Genomic DNA, 20,763 nt, shown 5'->3' with positions numbered 1-20,763 from the left:
TAAGAAATCGATTTATATCGAGATGAGTGCACAAATACAACAAGAATCGCAAGATTCATGGGGTAGCGAAGATGATGATGATGCAAAGTCATCGCTTTCGGTAGATAAATTATCGGTGAATGAATCCTCGAAAGAGGAGCAAGGTATGTATTGAATAACGCTGATTATGGTGGAAGCAAAAGATGTATGTTTATAGGAAAGGAAACCTTAATATCCGCATGGTCGCTATTCTTAGACGGAGGCATTATTCTCGAAGTTGGCGTTACACTGGACGAGTACTTTTTCGATTCCATCGTGCAAATATCATGTCCTCCGCATTATGATGACCAGTATTTACAATTTGAGCGTTGCGAATGGAAAGAAATATTCAATTTTAAAACTGAACACTTAATTAAACATATGGTGCAGTGTACGCCTAAAAGAAGGAGCAAGCATGAAATTTTTACCGAGTCCAAAATAATAATACTTGAAGCGGAAGAAGAAGAAGGTGTTAGATGTATTCGAATAAGCGAATCAGATAAATCTATACTATTTTCCAAGCAAGCAGTCGATATGATATTTAACGCTTCCGAAGTGATTACTCAAAAACTGAATGTCGTCAACCACTATGCAATGTATTGTCTTTATGATGACTTTACGCGTGAGGTATCAAAAATTCTACATACCGAAGGTGTTACTAGCGAAGAGAGCATTTTATCCAGAGCGAAAATCATATGTCAAAATCTCAAATTCTTAACATCGCTATGCAGTTGGAAGGAAAAGTATGATAATTTGCAAGACTTTACTCTTCTAACAGAAATTGTAAACATTCACCCTCGAAAATTTATAAATACGGTTGTTAGTAAAATTAGCATGTTAAAATAAATAATTTTATAGCGTAAAAAATGCTTTTTATTTATTCATACGTATCGATACACAACAACTTATTATCCACCTAATGCCGCATATACAATTCAATATGTTTATCAAACTTTAAAAGTTTAGCTAATACATTATATAATTGCTCCAATACGCCTTTATTAGCACAATGAATATTGAATAAGGATAGATCAATGTCGCCTGAGTGAATTACACGACCTGTATATTCACTATATTTATGAAATTTATTTCCGGTGATAAAGTATAGGTATCCATCCATGTATTTAAATATAGAAGTTATCTTAACCGGAATATCTGGAAAGGTTTCCGCATATATTAAGCGATTTTTAGGTCGATTACTACAATCATCCAAATCTAGCAGTTCATTTGTACCATGATAAATAAGCGTGCGTCCGGTATAGGTGTTAACTGCAGCATTCACTTTATGGCTGTTGGGAATTGTGAAGTGGCTATAAGGCTGAGGCCATCCTGGTAGCAGTTGCAGACTAGGGAATTGCACTATGTATATGCGACCGCCACTAAAGAAGACAACATCGCCGTTAGGCTTTTGATATACCGCTTCCAAACGTTTAAAAGATGCCGGAAGAAACGTTAACCACTCAAGCAGATTCTTGGCAGGTTCCACTTTGCTGCTGTTTAACGCCGATATGCAAACCCAATGTTCATAAAACATATAAAGTCGTTTGTTTAGAATCAAAAAGTGTTCGATTTGAATGGTACACAGGTCAGGTGGTTTAATGGTCTTGCGAGTAGTCTTGAGAGTAGGTGTAGTTGTCTTAATACGCGTTGAAAGATGATAAGTTTTATTCTCTGGTGAAGGGGTGGCAGCAGCAGCAGCATCAATAGAATATAGTGCTCGGATTCCGGCTATATCATCCTCATGTAGCGTGTTCATATTTGAATAATTGTAATAAGGAAACATGAGTGCATTTTCATCGCTCGAATGGTGTAATCCGAGAGTATGGGCCTATTTCATGTAATACAACTTGGAAATAACTAGAATAACCGGGAGGAGGTGCATTTGCATCTGCTACATGCCAGCGTTCTTCCCAATCTATATGCATTTCAACAACATTCTGATCTCTGGAGGGAAAGTATGCATGGGCTAATACATTGCCCAATCCATCAAACTCGAATGCACATTGCGGATATGGTGGTGAAGCGAACTCATGCTTTCGGGTATGAAATGATATTAATATGTCTGGGTTCCTTGAGCTATATTTGAATTTCAAATTTGTGTGGTTCGCCCAAACTTGAAATGCTTTATCCGTCATCTGTAAAATGTGCAGGTCATGCATATTGGAAATATAGTAAATCAAAGTCTGTTTTGTCCATTTATACCGATGAGTCATATACGCTGCTGGGTCATCAATATTTCCGCATCTAGGTCGAGACATGAGTTGTAATGTTTCGGCATTTAATCTGCCATCACTAGGTAGTTTATAGAGTTCTTGAAATTTCTTTAAAGCGTTAACGGTGATATTTGTACGATTATCTTGAGTTGATTCACCTTCACCAGGCTCCTTTATATATCCATATTTGGTGAGATGACTATATGCCATATCGATTTCACGCTCACTGATTGTATCGCTCTCGTCGACATTATCCGCAGCAGCAGCAGCATTAGCACTAATACAGAAAAACCAGCTCAGTACGACAACTGCAGCTTGCATGATTGTAAAATCTATACTGATTCAAAAGTTTCTTTTGGAGGACTAATAAGGATGTGGTAGTGGGGGGATATATATTGAAATGAATTAAAAATTAGGCTATAAATACTTAATCTTCTGTCAACGACAGAATGGTGCAGACTGTAATCGATGTACAAGGATTTAAAACATCAAGAAACGTATTTATACCAAAAGAACTGGCAATTTATAATGGCAAGCAGGTTGCTCATTTTATGTTCAAGCCTCCATTTCCGTGGAATAGCTTATCTACCGATTTACAACGTCAAGCTACCTGGCTAATTCATAACCATCACGGAATTAAATGGGAGCACGGTCATACGCCATCCTACATGTTTCCAATTATACTTCGCCAGTTAATATCATCATCAGACCAAATATACGTTAAAGGAAAAGAAAAAGCCGATTTCATTCGAAAAACTCTATGGCAAAATGTCACCGAGGTGGAAGAAGAACCAGCTCTACCTAAATTAGAAGCATGTTGCTACTATCATGTACGATCACTTTGTTGTTGCGCTTTATCTAACGTTTATTATATTTATAATACGCATGTAATTCAGTAATTTTTTTTTAATAAAACAACCAAATTCAATCATTTTTACTTTATTGCAATTGATACATCTTAATACGATTACATAATATGGGTTCCAAAACAGCTGCAATGCGTTCTATTTTACATTTGAAGCGGTACCTATCTAATGCGACAGTTTCCCACTGGCCCTTTCTTGCTTCTCTGTGAGCATAGGACCAAACTCGCAAGATATAAATTTTACTTTTTGATTCGTCAATGCTGACACTCTTCATTTATATAAAGTTTAATTACACTTTTACGTGAACTATAATTAAGTTTTGCGTACGATGCCAGTGAACGGCTCATACTCGATTAATGCATCATGTAAAATAACGCAGTAAGCGATAGTTTCATTTGCAAATGCAGATGATGCTTCAACTTCCAGCTTCAAATCGATCACCACGTTATGGACGCTCTCGTTTTGACGGGTGCAATTGATAATGAAGATAGGCTGCTTTTCGAACTCTTTGTAGCTAAGAAGGGAGCTCTCCTGTGACGAGTCGTAATATTGATTACGAAAGTTTAAATATTCTTCGTAAGCATCCACATACTTGTTATCGGTAAAGACCAGATTTTGCTGCTCATACGGATATCTTCGGTTGTTAATGTTTGCTTTTATATTGGAAATGCTTAAATGGTTAAACTCGCTCGCATCTGCTTCTTTGTTATTTCGCTTCCTAGTTTGGAACGCAATCAGTAGCCATTGAGGCCGTTGAAACCCGGTGCTGCTTTTTACCGACCAAACCAACGATCTGGTGGTGGGTAAGGTTGGGTATACGTAAAGGTCGCGCGCATGAAACGCCACTTGTATCGGTGATTCTTGTTAATCCTCCCGTAGATCGACAACTTCATAGCATCGTTCGGAATTACGTACGGAACTTTCCATGTTACCTTCGTAAGATTAATCTTAACTTCAGTCTCGCCTTTATAGCAATCACTATCGTCCTTGGAACGAATTAATATCAGCTCTTGACGTATGTTGACTAGAGGCTTCCTGTATCCTTCGGCAAACCCGAGTACATGCTTTAGAGGTATGGAAGCGCAGAAAGCCGTCTTAGTGCTATTTAGTATCTGAGGAGCCCCGGAAGGGCTCCAGCCTGCATGCGATAAGCATCTGCTTTGATCCGACGTGTATGAGCAAAACCCCTTGATGGTGCTGTTTATTCCGGGTAATCGAACAGTTTCTATCACCTGGTCGCCCAAAATAAATCTAATTTCGTCGAAGAGAAAGAGCGGCGCGTTGTTGGTGAAATCGTAAGCTTTATTTGCGGTAGTCGGATTCAGCGTTCCTTCTAAATATATAACGCTATCGTAGGTGGCCGTGATGAGATCCGCTTTCTGTATGACGAGATTGATCTCATCGGAGTTACCATAAGCGTTTGTCGTATAAGGATGGTATGTTCTGCGATCGGATTCGACGATCATGTCTTCATACTTTACGCCCGTGAATAGGTTTTTTAATGCTTCTTCCATCTTTTCTTAGTACTGTATAGCCGAGATATTGCAAAAACTGTACGTCGTCTTCGGTTAATGCGCCGTTAGCAATTGTTGCGTCGATGGCCGACGACGGATGACTAAATGAAGAACCTTGCTTACAGAAAATTTTAAGTCCCATATTTTTTCAGCTCCAATCGAATAGTTACTCTTTCTTCGCCGAAATCCACTAAATGACCGTCTTGATCGACTAACCTCAAGGTTATGTTATCTATTTGATGCGTGAGTACCGGTAAATATATAATCGTAGCCGGCTCCTTGATTAACTTATAGCCCGGCTCAACGTGTACGTCAAATTCAAAGATTGTATGAGATAGCGCACTGTTTCTGTATGCTCCACCCGTTAAATTACACTCGACGTGTATATTAGTAGCGTTGATTATTTGCACGTCCGGATCAGATTCATGGGTTCTACCTCCTTTATACAATTTAGGAGAGAAACCGAGCATGCGACCGATGGAGTTCGATTTCCTAAAGTCAATATCGTGTATGGTTTTCATTTCGCATTTTAGCGTATTATTATTAGGTCTCAACATAAAGTCCATCGAATTGGTTGGTTCGTTTATATGATGCTGTAGAATCCTGTTGATCTCTTCAATTTCATACGCGCCACTCGGAATGGTAATCTCTTTGAAGATGCTATCGGCCGCTGCATAGTAAAATTTGTTGTTTCCCTCAAATATATTGCGTATAGAATTACAGCCGTAAAAGCCAACCAACCCTAATCCATATTGATAATTATGGTCTAGTTCGATCGGCGGAAAATATGAGGTGCTGAGGACGTTGCCGGCACCTGTTAAGGTGAACGTTTGAGACATGACTGATGAAGTAAACAAACTCTAGGTTCAATTATTTATTATACAGAAAATTTAAACATAAATGTCCACATATCAGCGTATTATAATTTTGCTCCCTAGTATAATTGTATAATGATGTTGCATCCGGATAACTATTTAACTATTTCTATTGGTGGCGTCAAGTCGCCGAAGCTATCATAGTAAACTGCCTTCATGCCGCGTTTCTTGAAAGCAACCCAATGCGTACCTCTTCCTTTAGCATTATCCAGGTTTACGATAGCGCACTCGTTTAAATGAGGTTTTCGCGGTAATGTATCACGCATAAACACTCCTCTGAAGAAGGGTACGTCTTTAGCATACTTCACAAGATCCGAGTCCGTTAATGCTTTTCGCGGCAAATTTAAAAGTTTTTTGTCGGATATGGTTTTAAATACAAGGCGTATCCCGTTTTACGCGGTTGAAGATACAGCGAACTGCCTTGTTTGCCCAACGAGGCGGCCTCCATTGCCATGTTATGCCGTTTATTTTCCTCCAGCTGCTTCTTCGCGGCCGACGCATCGTTAATTGCTTTAGCTATACCGCTAGCTCCACCGGCCATTGCGCCCGCAGCCGAAAGACCGGCAAAGAGCGGTACTAGGAACGGAAGAAAACCTCCGACTTTAGGTATTGGTATCACTCGCGGCACTCTCACTCTTTGCTTACCGCCTGCAGCTTTAACCGCTCTCTTGGCGGCCAACAAACTTATTTTGATAAGTTTATTCAAGTTTTCCGATGATGATAGGCCTTTTATTGAATTTCGAATTGGCGTTAAAACTCCACCTCTAAACGAACAAGTCTTCTTCTTTTTCCCGCGCTTTGCGATACGTCGTGTTGCTCCCATGCCAAGCTTCCTTTTGGCCTTCATTGCTCCAGCTACGGCTAATGCTGCTGCTTTCTCTCCAAAACTAGCGTCCTTTGCCTTTACACGATCCCAAGCTCGAATTTGAAGTTCTTTATCGGCCCGATGACGATTCTCAACGTCTTTGAATTGATTGTATGCGATGTCGTGTTGCTTGCATGCAGCGTCCAACTGATTTATTCCTTGATCACCCCGAGCTAGACGCTGCTGTAGTTTGGTTCCCGGTCCGCAGTATTGATATCCGGGGATATGAAGTTCCACCGGCAATTTGTTTATCAAGCTGTTTATAAACCCCTTTCCTACTCGGCGATCGGCCATGAACTGATCAGTATAACTCAAACTATCGAGTAATAATGAAGTTTATGAAGCAACCTCAGCAATTGCATGTTGAGGATCATGATTTGTATACTGAATCGGAAGTGTCGGGGAAACACGGCTCATTATTTCCGGCTTCAATTAGAGCGGTCATCTGTGGACCATCGGGATCCGGAAAAACGAATGCGATGATAAGTTTATTAGAAGCAGCGAATGGTCTGAAGTTTGAAAATGTATATGTATACTCCAAGTCGTTAGAGCAGCCGAAGTATAAATATCTGGAACAAGTACTTAAACCCATTAAAGGCATTAAGTATAATGCTTATAGTGATAAGGATGACGTAATAACTCTAGAGGAGATTAGCAAAAATTCGATAATGATATTTGACGATGTTGCGTGTCTAAATCAAGATATAATTAGGGATTATTTCTGCAGAGGACGACATTCTGGTGTGGACTCGTTCTATCTTTGTCAGACATATTCCAAAATACCTAAGCAGTTAATACGCGATAATGTAAACGTTATTGTTCTATTTAAACAAGACTATATAAATTTAAAACATGTATATGATGAGCATGTTGGTAGTGACATGACCTTTGAGCAGTTTAAATTAATGGGTTCAAAGTGTTGGATGCATAAGCACGATTTCATGTGTATTGTAAAGGACTTTGATTATGGTCGATATCGACGAGGTTTTGATTGTTATATCGCACTTGGGCAACTTTGAACTACTGTTGAACAGCATCATTGAACCGGTGTGGGCAGCTTTGAACCGATGTTGGACCGCCTCTGAACCGCTTATGAACCGCTTTCGAACTGCTTTGAACCGGTTTGGACAGCTGTGAACCGATATTGGACCGCTATGAACCGCCTTTGGACCGCTTATGAACCGCTTTAGAACTGCTTTGAACCGGTTTTGGACAGCTGTGAACCGATATTGGACCGCTATGAACCGCCTTTGGACAGCCTCTGAACCGCTTATGAACCGCTTTCGAACTGTTTTCAACCGGTTTTGGACAGCTTTGAACCGATGTTGGACCGCTATTGAACAGCTTTTGATTGCTACGAACCGTTTTTGCGCCGATATGAACCGCCTTTGGACCGCTATTAGAAGCACTTTTCATCGATAATCAGTTTAGTTGATTGTATGCGGGCCGTTAAGATGAACGCGCAAGATCAGGCAATTAAAAGAAAATTAACTAAAACCCGTAGCGAAATAAAACGCAAGCTTGCGGCTCTTAAAAGAGGCGAAACCGAAACATTGCGATTAGTGGAAGAGACTTATAAGCCTATAGTTGACCCATTGAAGACGCTAGCTAAGCAGGAGTTGAAAAAACAAGCGTTAACGCCAAAAGTTGAAAATAAAATTGAATATGAATCAACTCCAATGCAAGAACAATTTGCAACGCCTCGACGCACCGAAAATACTGCAGTTCGTAAACGAATTAGTTTTCCGCCCGATATTAGCGAAATAGCGCTTGACGAAGAAGAAAACGATGAAGCGGAGGAAACTACTAGATCGATTAGCAACTTATCACAGCTACATGATGATCAGCAATTTTTAGACCAGTATCATCATTTACCTCGCCATTATATCGACCGGATGATTAAGGATGCAACGGGAGAGGTCGATCACGTTCACGGACTTCGATACGATTCCGAATTCAAAGAGTGGGCTATAGGAGATTCTATAGTGCAGTTTGAAGGGCCCGATATAAACATAAAAAATACACTTTATACCGGCACTCCTGGGCTATATGAATTGCTCGTGCTTAAAAAGCCGCATAATTACTCCTTCAAGGATAGTCAATCGTATAAAGATATTTTATTAGCTACTAACGCATACAAAAGGAACTACGATCCTAGACAACAAATCATGGGTACTAAGTCGCATAAATACGTTAATATCGTGAAGCCGCTACTATCGGAACATTTTGGAGCAGGTGTGAAGGAGGTTAATAATAAACAGAAGGAGTACGTGTACTGGAATACTCCCCACGAACTAGTCGAGCGTCTCAGACTGTTACACGCATCGCAAGCAGCCGGTCATACCGGACACAACAACGAGATTTTAAGCATTGAAGAGGAGCTCCGAGAAGAAGGTATAATCGCTTAGTCCGAAAATGAGCGTTGACAAATTCGGAAGACATTCGTCCTCGAGATCATATAACGAACAGAATACCTTGCAATTTACCGCCGGTAATGATTATGATATGCAAAACAAGAGAATATGTAATGTTGCCGATCCTGCTAAGGGTAGCGATGTTGCTACAAAACAATATGTGGATAATAGTACTCGGAACGCCGCAAGCCAACAATATGATATGCGTGGTAATCGGCTAACCCATCTAGCTGATCCGGTGAACGATGGCGATGCCGTAACAAATGGATACCTACACATGTTTGTAAAATCGTTTAAGTCAATCACCGATGGTCATATGAATGTCATGCATGAAATGGAGCGCAACTTGGATGAAATTCGCGAAAAACTAGGGATGAGTCCGGTGACAGACTTTGCCGCATTGACTATGCGTGAATCTCCGCCATTTATCGGTAGTGATTTGGAAGATGACGAAGCTCGGCGTCGTCGAGGAATTGCACAGATCGGCGAGAAAAAATTTTCCTCGAAAAAGAACGATAATCAAGCATCGTGATGACCTATGGCAAGCTGATTTGGCCGAATTCACGCGATATTCTAAAGATAATCGAGGTTATAAATATATATTAACCGTAATTGATTGCTACTCCAAATACCTATGGACGCGACCCTTAAAATCGAAGAATGCTAGTGAAGTGAGCAAAAACATGACCGCTATTATGTGCGAAGGAAGAGTGCCAGTCAATTTACAAACCGATCAAGGAAAAGAATTCTATAATAAGGATTTTGAAAAGTTAATGCTGAAACATACCATCAATCATTACTCTACGTATAGCGTAAAGAAAGCGGCCATAGTTGAAAGAGTGATAAAAACTTTCAAAAATGCATTATATAAGCGGTTCAGTCTTCGCGGAAGATATAAATGGATTGATGTGCTAGCGGAAGTGACTTTAGGCTATAATAATACGAGACATTCGACTATTAAGATGAAGCCTAAAGATGTAGCTGCAAAGACATACTTACCAATGTTCCATAATATAAAGATAATGGGACCAGCTAAATTCAAAATTGGTGACGTTGTACGAATATCCAAGTATAAATCGGTGTTTTCAAAAGGCTACACTCCGAACTTTTCTACCGAATTATTCAAGGTGGTTAAAGTAAAAGTTGGCAATCCCGTTACGTACTTATTGGAGGATTCATTTGGTAAACCAATAATGGGGCAATTCTACGCGGAAGAAATGCAGAAAACTGCTCATCCGGATATATTTCTTGTTGAGAAAGTGTTACGGCGTAAAGGAGACCTGCTCTACGTTCGATGGCTTGGCATGGATAAATCACATGACTCGTGGATTAAAAAATCAGATTTTGTATAACTTGTGTTTTATTATTATAAGTACACATGCTATTATATTTTACAATGAATAAATATGATTATGAACATACGCACTTGATTTCCTATCCTAATAAAGTAATTTACAAAGAATACATATGATTAATAGCTATTATACATTTAATTTCATGTCCTAATAAATACCTATAATTACAAACATACTCCCTAATTACTTATCCTAAGTCCATTTCAGCGGGAATACTATAATGTCCCCAAGGCAGCGTATCGATACCATTTGGCATCAAATACCTCTTATTATCGTTGTTACTAAGAGCAATTTTATGCTGCTCCATACTATATACATGATGATTTTTTGATATGATGCTGCTTTGGGTGACACTTTTAGTAATCCCGCTCCTTAAACATTCTAAATAATCATTGAAACTTAGTCTATTTTTTACAATATAATCTCTAATACCTTTTAATTTCATTACATCATTGTCGCTATCCATAGTTTTATAACTGTACATTTTAGATGCCAAAGCCACCCAATCGGTTATGATTCTACCGCCCAATTCATCCTTCATCATTCCTAGCACTTTTCCATTACATCTAGGGATATTATAGATGTTGTTTTCAGGATAATCAGACGTATCGAATCGTGAAATATTTGCACGTATCAATTCGTATGCATCATCACATACCATCTCGTACACGAGGCTATCGGTATCCATGTACAACAATTTCAAGCGGTCGTCGCTAAACTGATGCTGCATAAAGTTATAATGAAAATCGTACATTCTAGTTTTCGAAATTTCCAATATTGCCATCCCAACATATAGCGGTTTATTAAATAGAATTTCTGTTTTGGATAGCTCGATAGCCAATAATTCATCATCGAAGATCTCTCTGCTATGGAAATTGGGCTGGGATATATAATAATTGGCTCCGTATCTACCACTCCACCGGGTAACAAGCTTAATAATGCGATGGTTCCGCACATTCTCCATCGTTTTTCCGAAATTTGCATTATTTAATAATTTATATAGATTTTTTTCAAAAGCGTTAGTGGCTTGCGCTCGTAACCTTGCGTTCAAGTCTATATATGGTTTTAACCAGCAAGATTGTTTAAAGTTAATAGCCCGGTGAACTCTTTCAAGGATGAGACCTGCTTGAAGACATTGTTTTAAATTTCTATAGTGAATAACATATCTAGTTTTTGAATGCAAGGTTGCGAGCAATTTCTTATTTTTAGCGCCCGGTGGAGTGTCGTGTTCAACGCAGAAAGGAATGGATTTATGTTGATCGTGCAATTGCCTGGGATACAATAAATCCACCTCTAAAATGAGACCTTCGACCGCATCATCAGGTGTATTTAATATCGCTTCAGGAGTTAATGACTTTAATTTAGCCTCACTAAGCCACTTAAAATTATTTAAAGGTAAACACTGGCTTTGAGCCCACCCATACAAGTTAACCATATCCATATACATGATATGAGTAGGGGGTTTAGTAGGATCGTAATTCTTCCCATTCAGATATTTATTATTGGCCTTGCTGTATTTCGTACAGCATTGCGTTATGCCTCCCCTTATACCTTTTTCAACAAACAACATCATATCAACATCTGTGAGCAGCTCGAGTTTAACTTTGGTGTAATTCAGCATGCATTGCCACGTGTATCCGGGCGCTGTGAAAAAGAATGCTGGATCGAGTTTATGCGTTGTTATGCACTTTTCTCTAAAATTGGTGAATACATCTGCAAGTATAAGCACATCGCTCATCAGATAAAGATCGCTATATTGACCCAAGTTTTGAGTGTCAAATTTTCGCCAAACGTTTCTAGCATGCGAATATTCCTGATCTGAAATGTGCGACTGCCTCAACTTGCTGTAAAATTGTATCTTTTCCGGTAAATTGGTTTCATTAAATTTTTCCCAACTATCCATAATATATTCATACGGATACACGCCCTTTTTAGTTAAAAGTTTCAGCTGCTCATCATTTAAATGGCTTAACGTGCTACGCAAAATTTTGAAATCGTCAAACTTTAAATAGGACGCTAGATTATCTAATGATTCGCTCATGAAGCGATACGAATCTACGAATCTGAATTCGACATCTGCATTCTCCATTTTCTTAGTAAATGAAATGTAACGCTCCTTATTCTTAGGTCGAAACTGTCAAAGGATTTCCTCCAAGAGATCAAGTAAACATTAAATCTAAATTATTTCAAATGGTAAACGCCGTTGAGTTAAGATTGCTCTCGGACGACTTAAGTACAGGCGACCCACAAAGTTCGCGGTCTGCTCTCTCCCTACAAGACCCATCAGTTGTTTACTTCGACCCTCAAGCTCAATCCCGAAACAACGGAGCCATTTCTCGGGAAAAATCCTACCTGCCCAATTGCTATAATTCAGATTGTTATGGGGGTTATAGGGAAGGCCAGTGAACTATGAATATAAAAAAATTAATAAATGTACCGTAAAGTCACTGCGAGTCGTTCTTTAGCTCCACCAGCTCTTCTGAATGTTGTGTTTTTTCTAATTATTGCAGGTTGCAGCATATCAAGAAGAGCGTCAAATTTCTCATGGCTCATTCTAAAATACTGGAAAAACTTCACTTCATCTTCAAGTAGACCGGGAAATAACGAGTTAAATTCACTAAACCTTGGTCGTTTCTTGCATATATTATCTACCCATACGCTTCGTTTCGTTTTTAAATTTTCTCCTTCTGCTAATAAACTGCCAACAATGAGGACGTCTTCTTCACTGTCGCTCATTTTTCAAAAAAATACTAAGGAACCTGCACGTTACGGACGCCAAATGTCTAGTGGTACGACTCTTGTCGTGCGAAACTGAAAACCGGTGACGTATATATTTATTATATCAGCAAAATGCGGCTCCTGCGATTGATGCGGTTCGTTCGGCACGAATCAGTGGGCGCTTACCTTAAGATCGCTTTCTTGGTGCTAGTGTGCGCGAAAAGTCCGGAATCTTGCGATAGTGTCATCCTGGAAACCGCAGTTTGTTTCGAGGGAACTGTTACCACCAAGGCGTAGCGTCTTGTACGAGGTCATCATCTTCATCGCCATCAAAGAGGTAGGCCTAGAAATCCTACAATATATTTGTGAACGGGTTCGTGCGCACCACCTTGTCTGACTGAGTGACTCTATACTAACCTCGCGTCTGTGAATTTTGTTTTTCTGCCGTTCTTGTTCGTTTTTCGTAGGGTTGAGGGTGTCCTTATTTGTAAATTATATTGTAGCGTTAGGTATATGGCTAGTAATATATGTTAGTCGAATTAGAGTCGTTTTTAATTATTACTTATTAACCCACTGGTCCTGAGAGCAAGAGATATCCACTCGTGCAGAGCTAGTACTCCGGCGCATTACGGTAGGTACTTTACCGCCCAAACAATTAGATTCAATTAAAAAAGCGACACACCAATATTCAGGGTGTTGCAATTATTTATGGCCTCAGGATGATCCTCTTCTTCATTCAACCCAGTACGTTGATCTCGAGAAATAAGTACACGTATTTAATTGCAATTGCTACTCACAAAACATTGTTTTACACAAATATAAATAATAATATACGGGTTCCAAAGGGTAATACACATTTGAAATTTTGATAGTTATCTTCTGTTACTTCTGGTCTTGGCGTTTTGCAACCAACCGCACATGATTCCCTTAATCATCTGGTCATTCGTCTCTGCAAATAATTTGCGTACAGCCACTGCACAGAAATGAAATAATAAATTAACTGTTCATTATTTGTAAAGAATTGTTTGTAAAATTACAGATGGTGATTAGTGTTGTGTAGTGATCGTTTGAGTGCGCATGTGTGAAGATATTTAAGGGACACGTCACGCGAGGACAGTAGTGATCGAGCGGCACGGAGAGCGGTGCCGTCGCTTGTTTAGTTATAGTCGTAGTATTAATAATTACGTTTGAACAAAATATATTGTTTGCGTCGAGTTACTGTTGCAACAGTACTCGAGGGTGGGTGATAGTGCAAACGTGCGAATTGAGCAATTCTTTATTAACTAAATCCCACTAACTTTTCATCTCTTAATTGACTAACGGCAATATCTTTTAGACTTTGTCTCACGTCCAGATTTAACTTAAACACCTTGTCTAAAGGTTTGGGTGGTCTACTGCCCGTGTAACGTGAAAGCGCATCTGCTATCATATTTTCCGGTCCCGATAATTCGGAATAGTATTCTTGTAAAATAAGGGCGTAACGCGCGATCCGTGAAAACAGTAACCGACACGTTTTCAAATATACCACGGCGCTGTTATCCGTATACAGTACCAACGGTCGCCCAAGAAGGTAAATTCTAAATTTCTGAAGCGCCCACACCACAGCCAACGCTTCCCGTTCATTGATGCTATACCTACGTTCGCGTTCCATAAGCAACCGACTCGCCAAAGCCACCACCTTCCTTTCACCGTCTACCACTTGAAATAATTGAGCCCCTAGGCCGACATCGCTAGCATCCGTATTTAAATAATACGGCAGGTCTTCTCTAGGGTGGAACAACAGCGTTTTTTCTGCTAATTTTGCCTTAATCGTATCAAATGCGTAATTGGAAGAGACTGAGCAAATTAAATAAAAGGTTAAAGAAGAGCAAGAAAAGCGTAAAGCGTACACGGTTTGACCAAATTAGGGTTCCACAACATAGACTGAATACAACAACTAACAGTCCCCTTTGCATGCCCATTAAGATCTACAATTACCTACCAAAGACCATTAAACACTTACCTTATTACCCGTTTAAAAGAGCAATAAGGAGATACCTTGTAGAAAACCCATACTATAATTTAAATGAATTCTTTGCCAGGTCAACTCTGTAATTCCAGATTATTATTTCTAGTTTTTTACTTATTTGTTGATTTTTCAATTATGTGTATGACGAATGTATGTAATCTTCAAATTACTAGGACATAATAAAGATATTGATTGATTGATTGATTGTATACCCAAATCCAGAACCTGAATGGCTAGCAATGAACATACATGAACCAAGGGATTTGTCAAAAGCTACCAAAATTGGTATTCTACAGAATGGTGGACAGATAACATCACGCACTACAAGACACAGAAAAGGTGAAACGATAAGTTTGTCAAATACACAACATGTTTTTGTGACAGTCATCGTTTAACATCAGAAGACATTAATTGTACAAATAATATATTCAGTTTTTCATGCAAATTGTTAAAGAAAGGTATCGCTGCAGATATCTATCACGAGAGGGCAAATATATTGAAATCCTCCTTTCCATGTACCATACATGAAGCTCAAAAGGGTATTACAAGGGTCAATTGTGAAACCACATTAAGTAATATGCTTACAATACTTAAAGTTGTAAGCTATACAGAAATTGTATGTGAAGGTGATTTTCACGAGGAAAAACAATATACTCGAAATTTTAACAAATTCGCTCTGCTAAGAGAGGGCTTAGAGAATTTGAAAAATGCCATTGTACCTGCGAGCCAGGAGTACAACAACATGTGCGCAAAATGTAATACTGCTGTTAGGCGTACTCCATTATATTCTAATATCATTTCATCGACGTGGCGCAAATTGCGGACGAACCGGGGATGGAGGAAACATCAAATATTCCGCTCGATACGATACCGCTACCGGGAACTATGGGACACTTTGTGGCCTTTTGCAAGCGTTGCGACAGTTCTTGGGAAGTGTACGACGATCTCTCTAAAAAAATAAGTAATGTTTCAGCGTCATCAATAGTTCATACGTTTTTGTTAATTTACAGTATTTAAATTTATTATGTTATATGTTATATTTTTACTTTAATAACATTTCCATTGAATCTAGAGTCTAGACTTTTAATTCCATAATGCATGGTTATAAAAATGTAACAAAGTCATTGCGTTGTCCTCTCCCCTTTCCTCTCCAAAAGAGAAAAATGCAGCAATGGCATTATTACTACATTTTATGTAATAATGTCACTAGCATGTGCAAATTTTGAACTATTCATTAACATAACACAAAGTGTTATATTAGGAGCCCAAAATGGGCACAAAACTATAATAAAAGAAAATTTCGGAAACATCAATATTGACACTACAGCGTGAAGTTGGAGTGTCATCAGAAAAAGTCGAATAACTCATAAACCTTATGAGCACAAAATTTTAAATTAGCAGCACAGATTAGCACAAAATGAGCACAAAATTATAGTGACAGAATATTTTGAAAATATCGATGTTGACACTTCAGCGTGAAGTTGGAGTGTCATTAGAAAAAGTCGAATAACTTATTAACCTGATGAGCACAAAATTTTAAATTAGCAGCACAAATTAGCACAAAATTATAGCAAAAAAATGTTGAAAATATAGATGTTGACACTCCAGCGTGAAGTTGGAGTTTCATCAGAGAAAGTCTAATTACTCATTAATCTGATGAGCACAAAATGTTTAATTAGCAGCACAAAATTATAGTAAAAGAAAATTTTAAAAATAGCTATGTTGACACTCCAGCGTGAAGTTGGAGTGTCATCTGAAAAAGTTGAATTACTCATTAACCTGATGAGCACAAAATTTTAAATTAGAACAAAATTATGAGATACTTAATTCCTTTCAAGTCGACACTCTTAACTTCACGGACCCCGGAATCAAGGAGTTCGATAGGAGATATAAGACGAAGTACCGTGAATATGTAAACCGGCAGAGAAAAGTGAAACCATTTATCAAGTTCAACACAGTCGTGGCAAGGCAAACGAACCCTAAAAAATTATCTCCACCATATCATCCAACTGGAATGAAGGTCATCAGTTAGGACGGCTGTAAGGTAACACTCCAACATCCAGACGGTCATTTCCAGATCCGACACCCCGCGCACCTGAAGAAGATCTTTTCTGAGAAACGAGGAGATGTTGTGTAGTGATCGTTTGAGTGCGCATGTGTGGATTATTTGTGAAGCTATTCAAGGGACGCGTCACGCGAGGACAGTAGTGATCGAGCGGCACGGAGAGCGGTGCCGTCGCTCGTTTAGTTATATAGTCTATTTGCTTTTACTAGTCCGAGATCTAATTAACCCCTCTAATTGTAGCGTCATTCTTTGTTTTCTTCACGTCAATCTTCAATTATAGTCCATTGCATTAAGGTAAACTGGAATGCGGTACGGTTTACGTAGAAAATAAGTAAGTGTAATTATAAATCTATGGTATGCCAAAGGATTTTAAATCCTCTAATAGGGAGAAAGAATGTCAATTAGAGTCATCTTCGCTTGCCGTTTGGACAAATGTAAACAACTTGCAGTTGACGCCTTAATACCTCTAATGCATCTGCAGTTCTCAAACTTTTAAACTTTACAGCAATTCATTGCAGAAGAGACGTTACCTGTTGCAACGTTGATACACAACTGAGCTTTTATTTAATACCGAGTATACTAGTATTTTATGGACAGACTTGTATGAATATAGAATACTTTTATTGCAAAAGATAAATTAACATTACATTATAAATTAATTTTTTTTTTTCTTTATTTCAAGTCGCCCTGACATCACAGGTCCTTAGCGACTACTATAATATAACTACAGAATTGGTGTCTTATATAAGATTACATATTATCGTCATGAGGAAGTATTTAACATTTTAGTTTTAATGACTTTAGCATTTCTTTTATTTGTAGTAGATGGATTTCTTGGTTAAGTGCCGTTTGTAGATGTGCTGGAATTTTAAATCTTCTTCTTGTCTGTTGAAGGTTAGCACAAGTGACAAGTATGTGGTTTACTGTAGCGTTTTCGTTGTAGTTTGGGGATTTTGTTGGGTTGGACTTGATCAGTAGGTGGCCGTGTGAGAAAGAAGTATGCCCTATTCGCAATCTTGTTAGAAAGCATTGGTCTTCCCTTCTCATGAGTCGAAGTCTCAGTTCACTAGTATTTTCACGGCAACTGTGCAATTTAGAATTGCCGTTGATCCAGAGTTCGTTCCATTGGCTGTAGATTACGAAGCCGTCCTGGGGCCACACACACATTTTATATAATAACTTCGAGTAAAATGTATTTCCATTAAAAGTAAGACATTTCGACAAAAAAGTGAAAACTTCGACAAAAACGTGAAAACTTCTACAAAAAAGTAGAAATTTCGACTAAATAATGAAAATTTCCACAAAAAACTAGAAATTTCCAATAAAAAGTAGAAATTTCTTTAATAATGTGAGAATTTTTACTAAAGAGTGGAAATTTCTACAAAAAACTAAAAATTTCGACTAAAAAGTTGAAATACCTACAAAAACGAAGATATTTCAACTATAAATTAGAAACTTTCATAAGAAAGTTTTTTTAACAAAATCCTTCTACGCCTTCTTAAAATGTTACCCTCGATATTACCTATACAACTACGCCTTCTTTAAGTGTTACCTATACAATTAGATATTTGTCGTGCTGTGCTAAAAATAGTGAGAAGTTCGTTGTAACGGTAAGTAGGCGGCCTATAATTTATATAGCAATCCAATATAGTAACATAAGTTTGAATATTCATAGATACCTAGGTATTTTAAGTCATCGTTAGATAACAAGCTATACTTTCAAGTTTTCCTAAACATTGAATGTGTTTACAGAGTTGCAATGGAACCGGAATTACAAGAGGTTTTGGAAAGCCGGGGCGTTGAGAGGGGGGTTATCGAAAAACTGAAAAGTGAAAGAGTAAGTGTACAAAATAATTTCCACGTTAGTTTAAGACAGTACATAGACATTCTTACGGCCCAGCCGTGCAAAATGCAATCATAATCCAAACCTAATGTCGGCTAATTAGAAAATCATCAAAATTATATACAAACATTGCAATGATACAAACCAGACATGGTCTGGATTTTTATATAGCTTTTTGTCAGTGGCGGCACTAGGCTTGAGTTTGACCAACTAGCCAATACAAGCAAAAATCGTAAAATACATAAGTTCGTAAAACTCCACTAATAAAGTTTAGGACAAAAATGTCAATTAACTATTAAGTTCAAATGCAAACAATTTACTGCAATTCTGCAAAGTATGGAGCAGACTAGATAAAATTATTACAAAAGATGTTTTATTTTAACCACATGTATTGGATACTTCAAACGAATGCCGAATCTTGTGCATATATCAGTATCAGTTAAGATAGTATATTATATTATTTCAAAGCGCACCGCGGCCGCGCCGCGCGTGATGAAATTGTGATGTTTTCGTTTTGCATTATCACAGCTATGTCAGCTACATAGTAGGTATAGTAGGCAAAAGCGGAAGTAATTTTTATGCAATCACTAAAATTATGTATGTGACATATACTGATCATAGAAAAGTATGAAATTACGCTCGTCATAAACAGATTAAGTAAGATTTTTACAAGAATATCAGAATTTTAGAACCTTAAATTACATATTGCATTTACACCATACCTGTACAGTAATTATAATATAAATCAGTGGTGCTCAAGCAGTAGCACGCGGACACCTGGTAGCCCGTGGTCTGTTCTTTAGGCGCCCCCAAACTTTATGAGTAGATATACATAATTATTTTTTGCAAAAATCCATTTATTGATAGCGTTCCATTGTTTCGTTAATAAAGCGGAATCTTAAATGCAAATAATTACACTTTGCAGCTATATATTCTTAATAAAGCGACGAAGTTTTCAAGCTTATGATGGTACCAGTAACAGTGCTCTTATCGTTAAATTATCAATATATTGCAGTGACGGAAACCTAATTTGTGCATTGCATTCAAAGCGTATATTTATAATCTGCCATCAAGTATACATACGTTACATACGTATACAATACACCTGAAAATCACTTTTCCTTTGGACCTAAAATACAATTTAAATACATACAAAATTTTAGTATATTGTTAAACATGGCTAATACATTCCTTGTTATGTTTTTATGATACAAAACAAAAAACCTAGAATTCATTTCCTCGTTTGAACATTGTGAGATCTGAAAGCTAATTCGCAGATATATTCAAAAGTTATCTTTACAATGTAGGCATTTTCTTACTAAGAAAATACATTAAATGAGTGAAAACATAACGAGAGTACCACTAAAATTTAGTGACGGATACAGATTTTTATACCCCACCTAAAAGCCTTACAAAAGCCGGACAGGCCGAACATCTAATTTTTTGACCGGACAAGAGTGCAACAATATGTGAACGTGCATTTTCTCTACTAAAATTAATTAAAACTAAATACATAATGTCACGTAGAGAAATTTCAGTTCATATTTCAGATGCAAATGTAGGTCAGAACTTAGATCAGCATCCTGTGAGTCTTAAGGAAATTATGTAAAGTAGAATCAGTTTAAGATTATCACCAAAGCTTCCTTCTTTCTCTCTCACCGTTGTGTTCCAGTCACATCTGTCACTGCCATCTTTGAAATAACCCTGCGTGTCAAACACATACACGCTTTTATTCGATGCTGCCGCTACCACCGTCGCGACCAGCTGCTGGGCCATTATCTCCTCCCTGACAAATGCGCTCGCCGTTTTGCTGCCTTCAGCATTACACAACCCCATAAACAACACCACCAAAATATACACAACCATAATGACACGATATTATTTAGAACAATATAACCCAATATGATAGTAATAATAATAATACAACCCAATTAAACACAATTATTTATAAATATATAATGATAATAAAACCCGATAAGTACAGTTAATTATTTACACTATATACACCG

At 38.0% G+C, this 20,763-nt stretch overlaps 3 protein-coding genes across 3 annotated transcripts; 1 reads left to right on the top strand and 2 right to left on the bottom strand.

The window, feature by feature from the left end:
• The first annotated feature begins 11 nt into the window (after positions 1-11).
• Positions 12-1,822, top strand: LOC116171652. Its single transcript, XM_031488620.1, has 2 exons — positions 12-143; positions 197-1,822. The coding sequence occupies exons 1-2, from the start codon at positions 23-25 to the stop codon at positions 862-864; spliced, it is 789 nt and encodes a 262-aa protein (XP_031344480.1). The 5' UTR covers positions 12-22; the 3' UTR covers positions 865-1,822.
• A 1,587-nt stretch (positions 1,823-3,409) lies between these two features.
• On the bottom strand, positions 3,410-4,611 carry LOC116165719. Its single transcript, XM_031480386.1, has 2 exons — positions 3,875-4,611; positions 3,410-3,815 (listed from the first exon to the last, which is right to left on the bottom strand). Exons 1-2 carry the CDS (start codon positions 4,609-4,611, stop codon positions 3,410-3,412), a joined length of 1,143 nt encoding a protein of 380 aa, XP_031336246.1.
• Positions 4,612-10,307: 5,696 nt separating this feature from the next.
• On the bottom strand, positions 10,308-12,209 carry LOC116165704. The gene has a single exon (XM_031480367.1). It carries the CDS (start codon positions 12,207-12,209, stop codon positions 10,308-10,310), a length of 1,902 nt encoding a protein of 633 aa, XP_031336227.1.
• Positions 12,210-20,763: the final 8,554 nt, after the last annotated feature.

Source organism: Photinus pyralis, unplaced genomic scaffold (genome assembly GCF_008802855.1).
Source record: "Photinus pyralis isolate 1611_PpyrPB1 unplaced genomic scaffold, Ppyr1.3 Ppyr1.4_LG1, whole genome shotgun sequence".
NCBI classification, from domain to species: domain Eukaryota; kingdom Metazoa; phylum Arthropoda; class Insecta; order Coleoptera; family Lampyridae; genus Photinus; species Photinus pyralis.
Note: the sequence above shows the minus strand (reverse complement) of the source record. Positions and strands in the feature narration are given on the sequence as shown.

Bases quoted from the DNA above. Each gene is read 5' to 3' on its own strand.
- LOC116165719 (XM_031480386.1), bottom strand. From the start codon at position 4,611: ATGGAAGAAGCATTAAAAAACCTATTCACGGGCGTAAAGTATGAAGAC. The intron at 3,816-3,874 runs GTAAAAAGCAGC...GTTCCAAACTAG, and splicing joins CCAGATCGTTGGTTTGGTCG to GAAGCGAAATAACAAAGAAG.
- LOC116171652 (XM_031488620.1), top strand. From the start codon at position 23: ATGAGTGCACAAATACAACAAGAATCGCAAGATTCATGGGGTAGCGAA. The intron at 144-196 runs GTATGTATTGAA...GTATGTTTATAG, and splicing joins ATCCTCGAAAGAGGAGCAAG to GAAAGGAAACCTTAATATCC.
- LOC116165704 (XM_031480367.1), bottom strand. From the start codon at position 12,209: ATGGAGAATGCAGATGTCGAATTCAGATTCGTAGATTCGTATCGCTTC.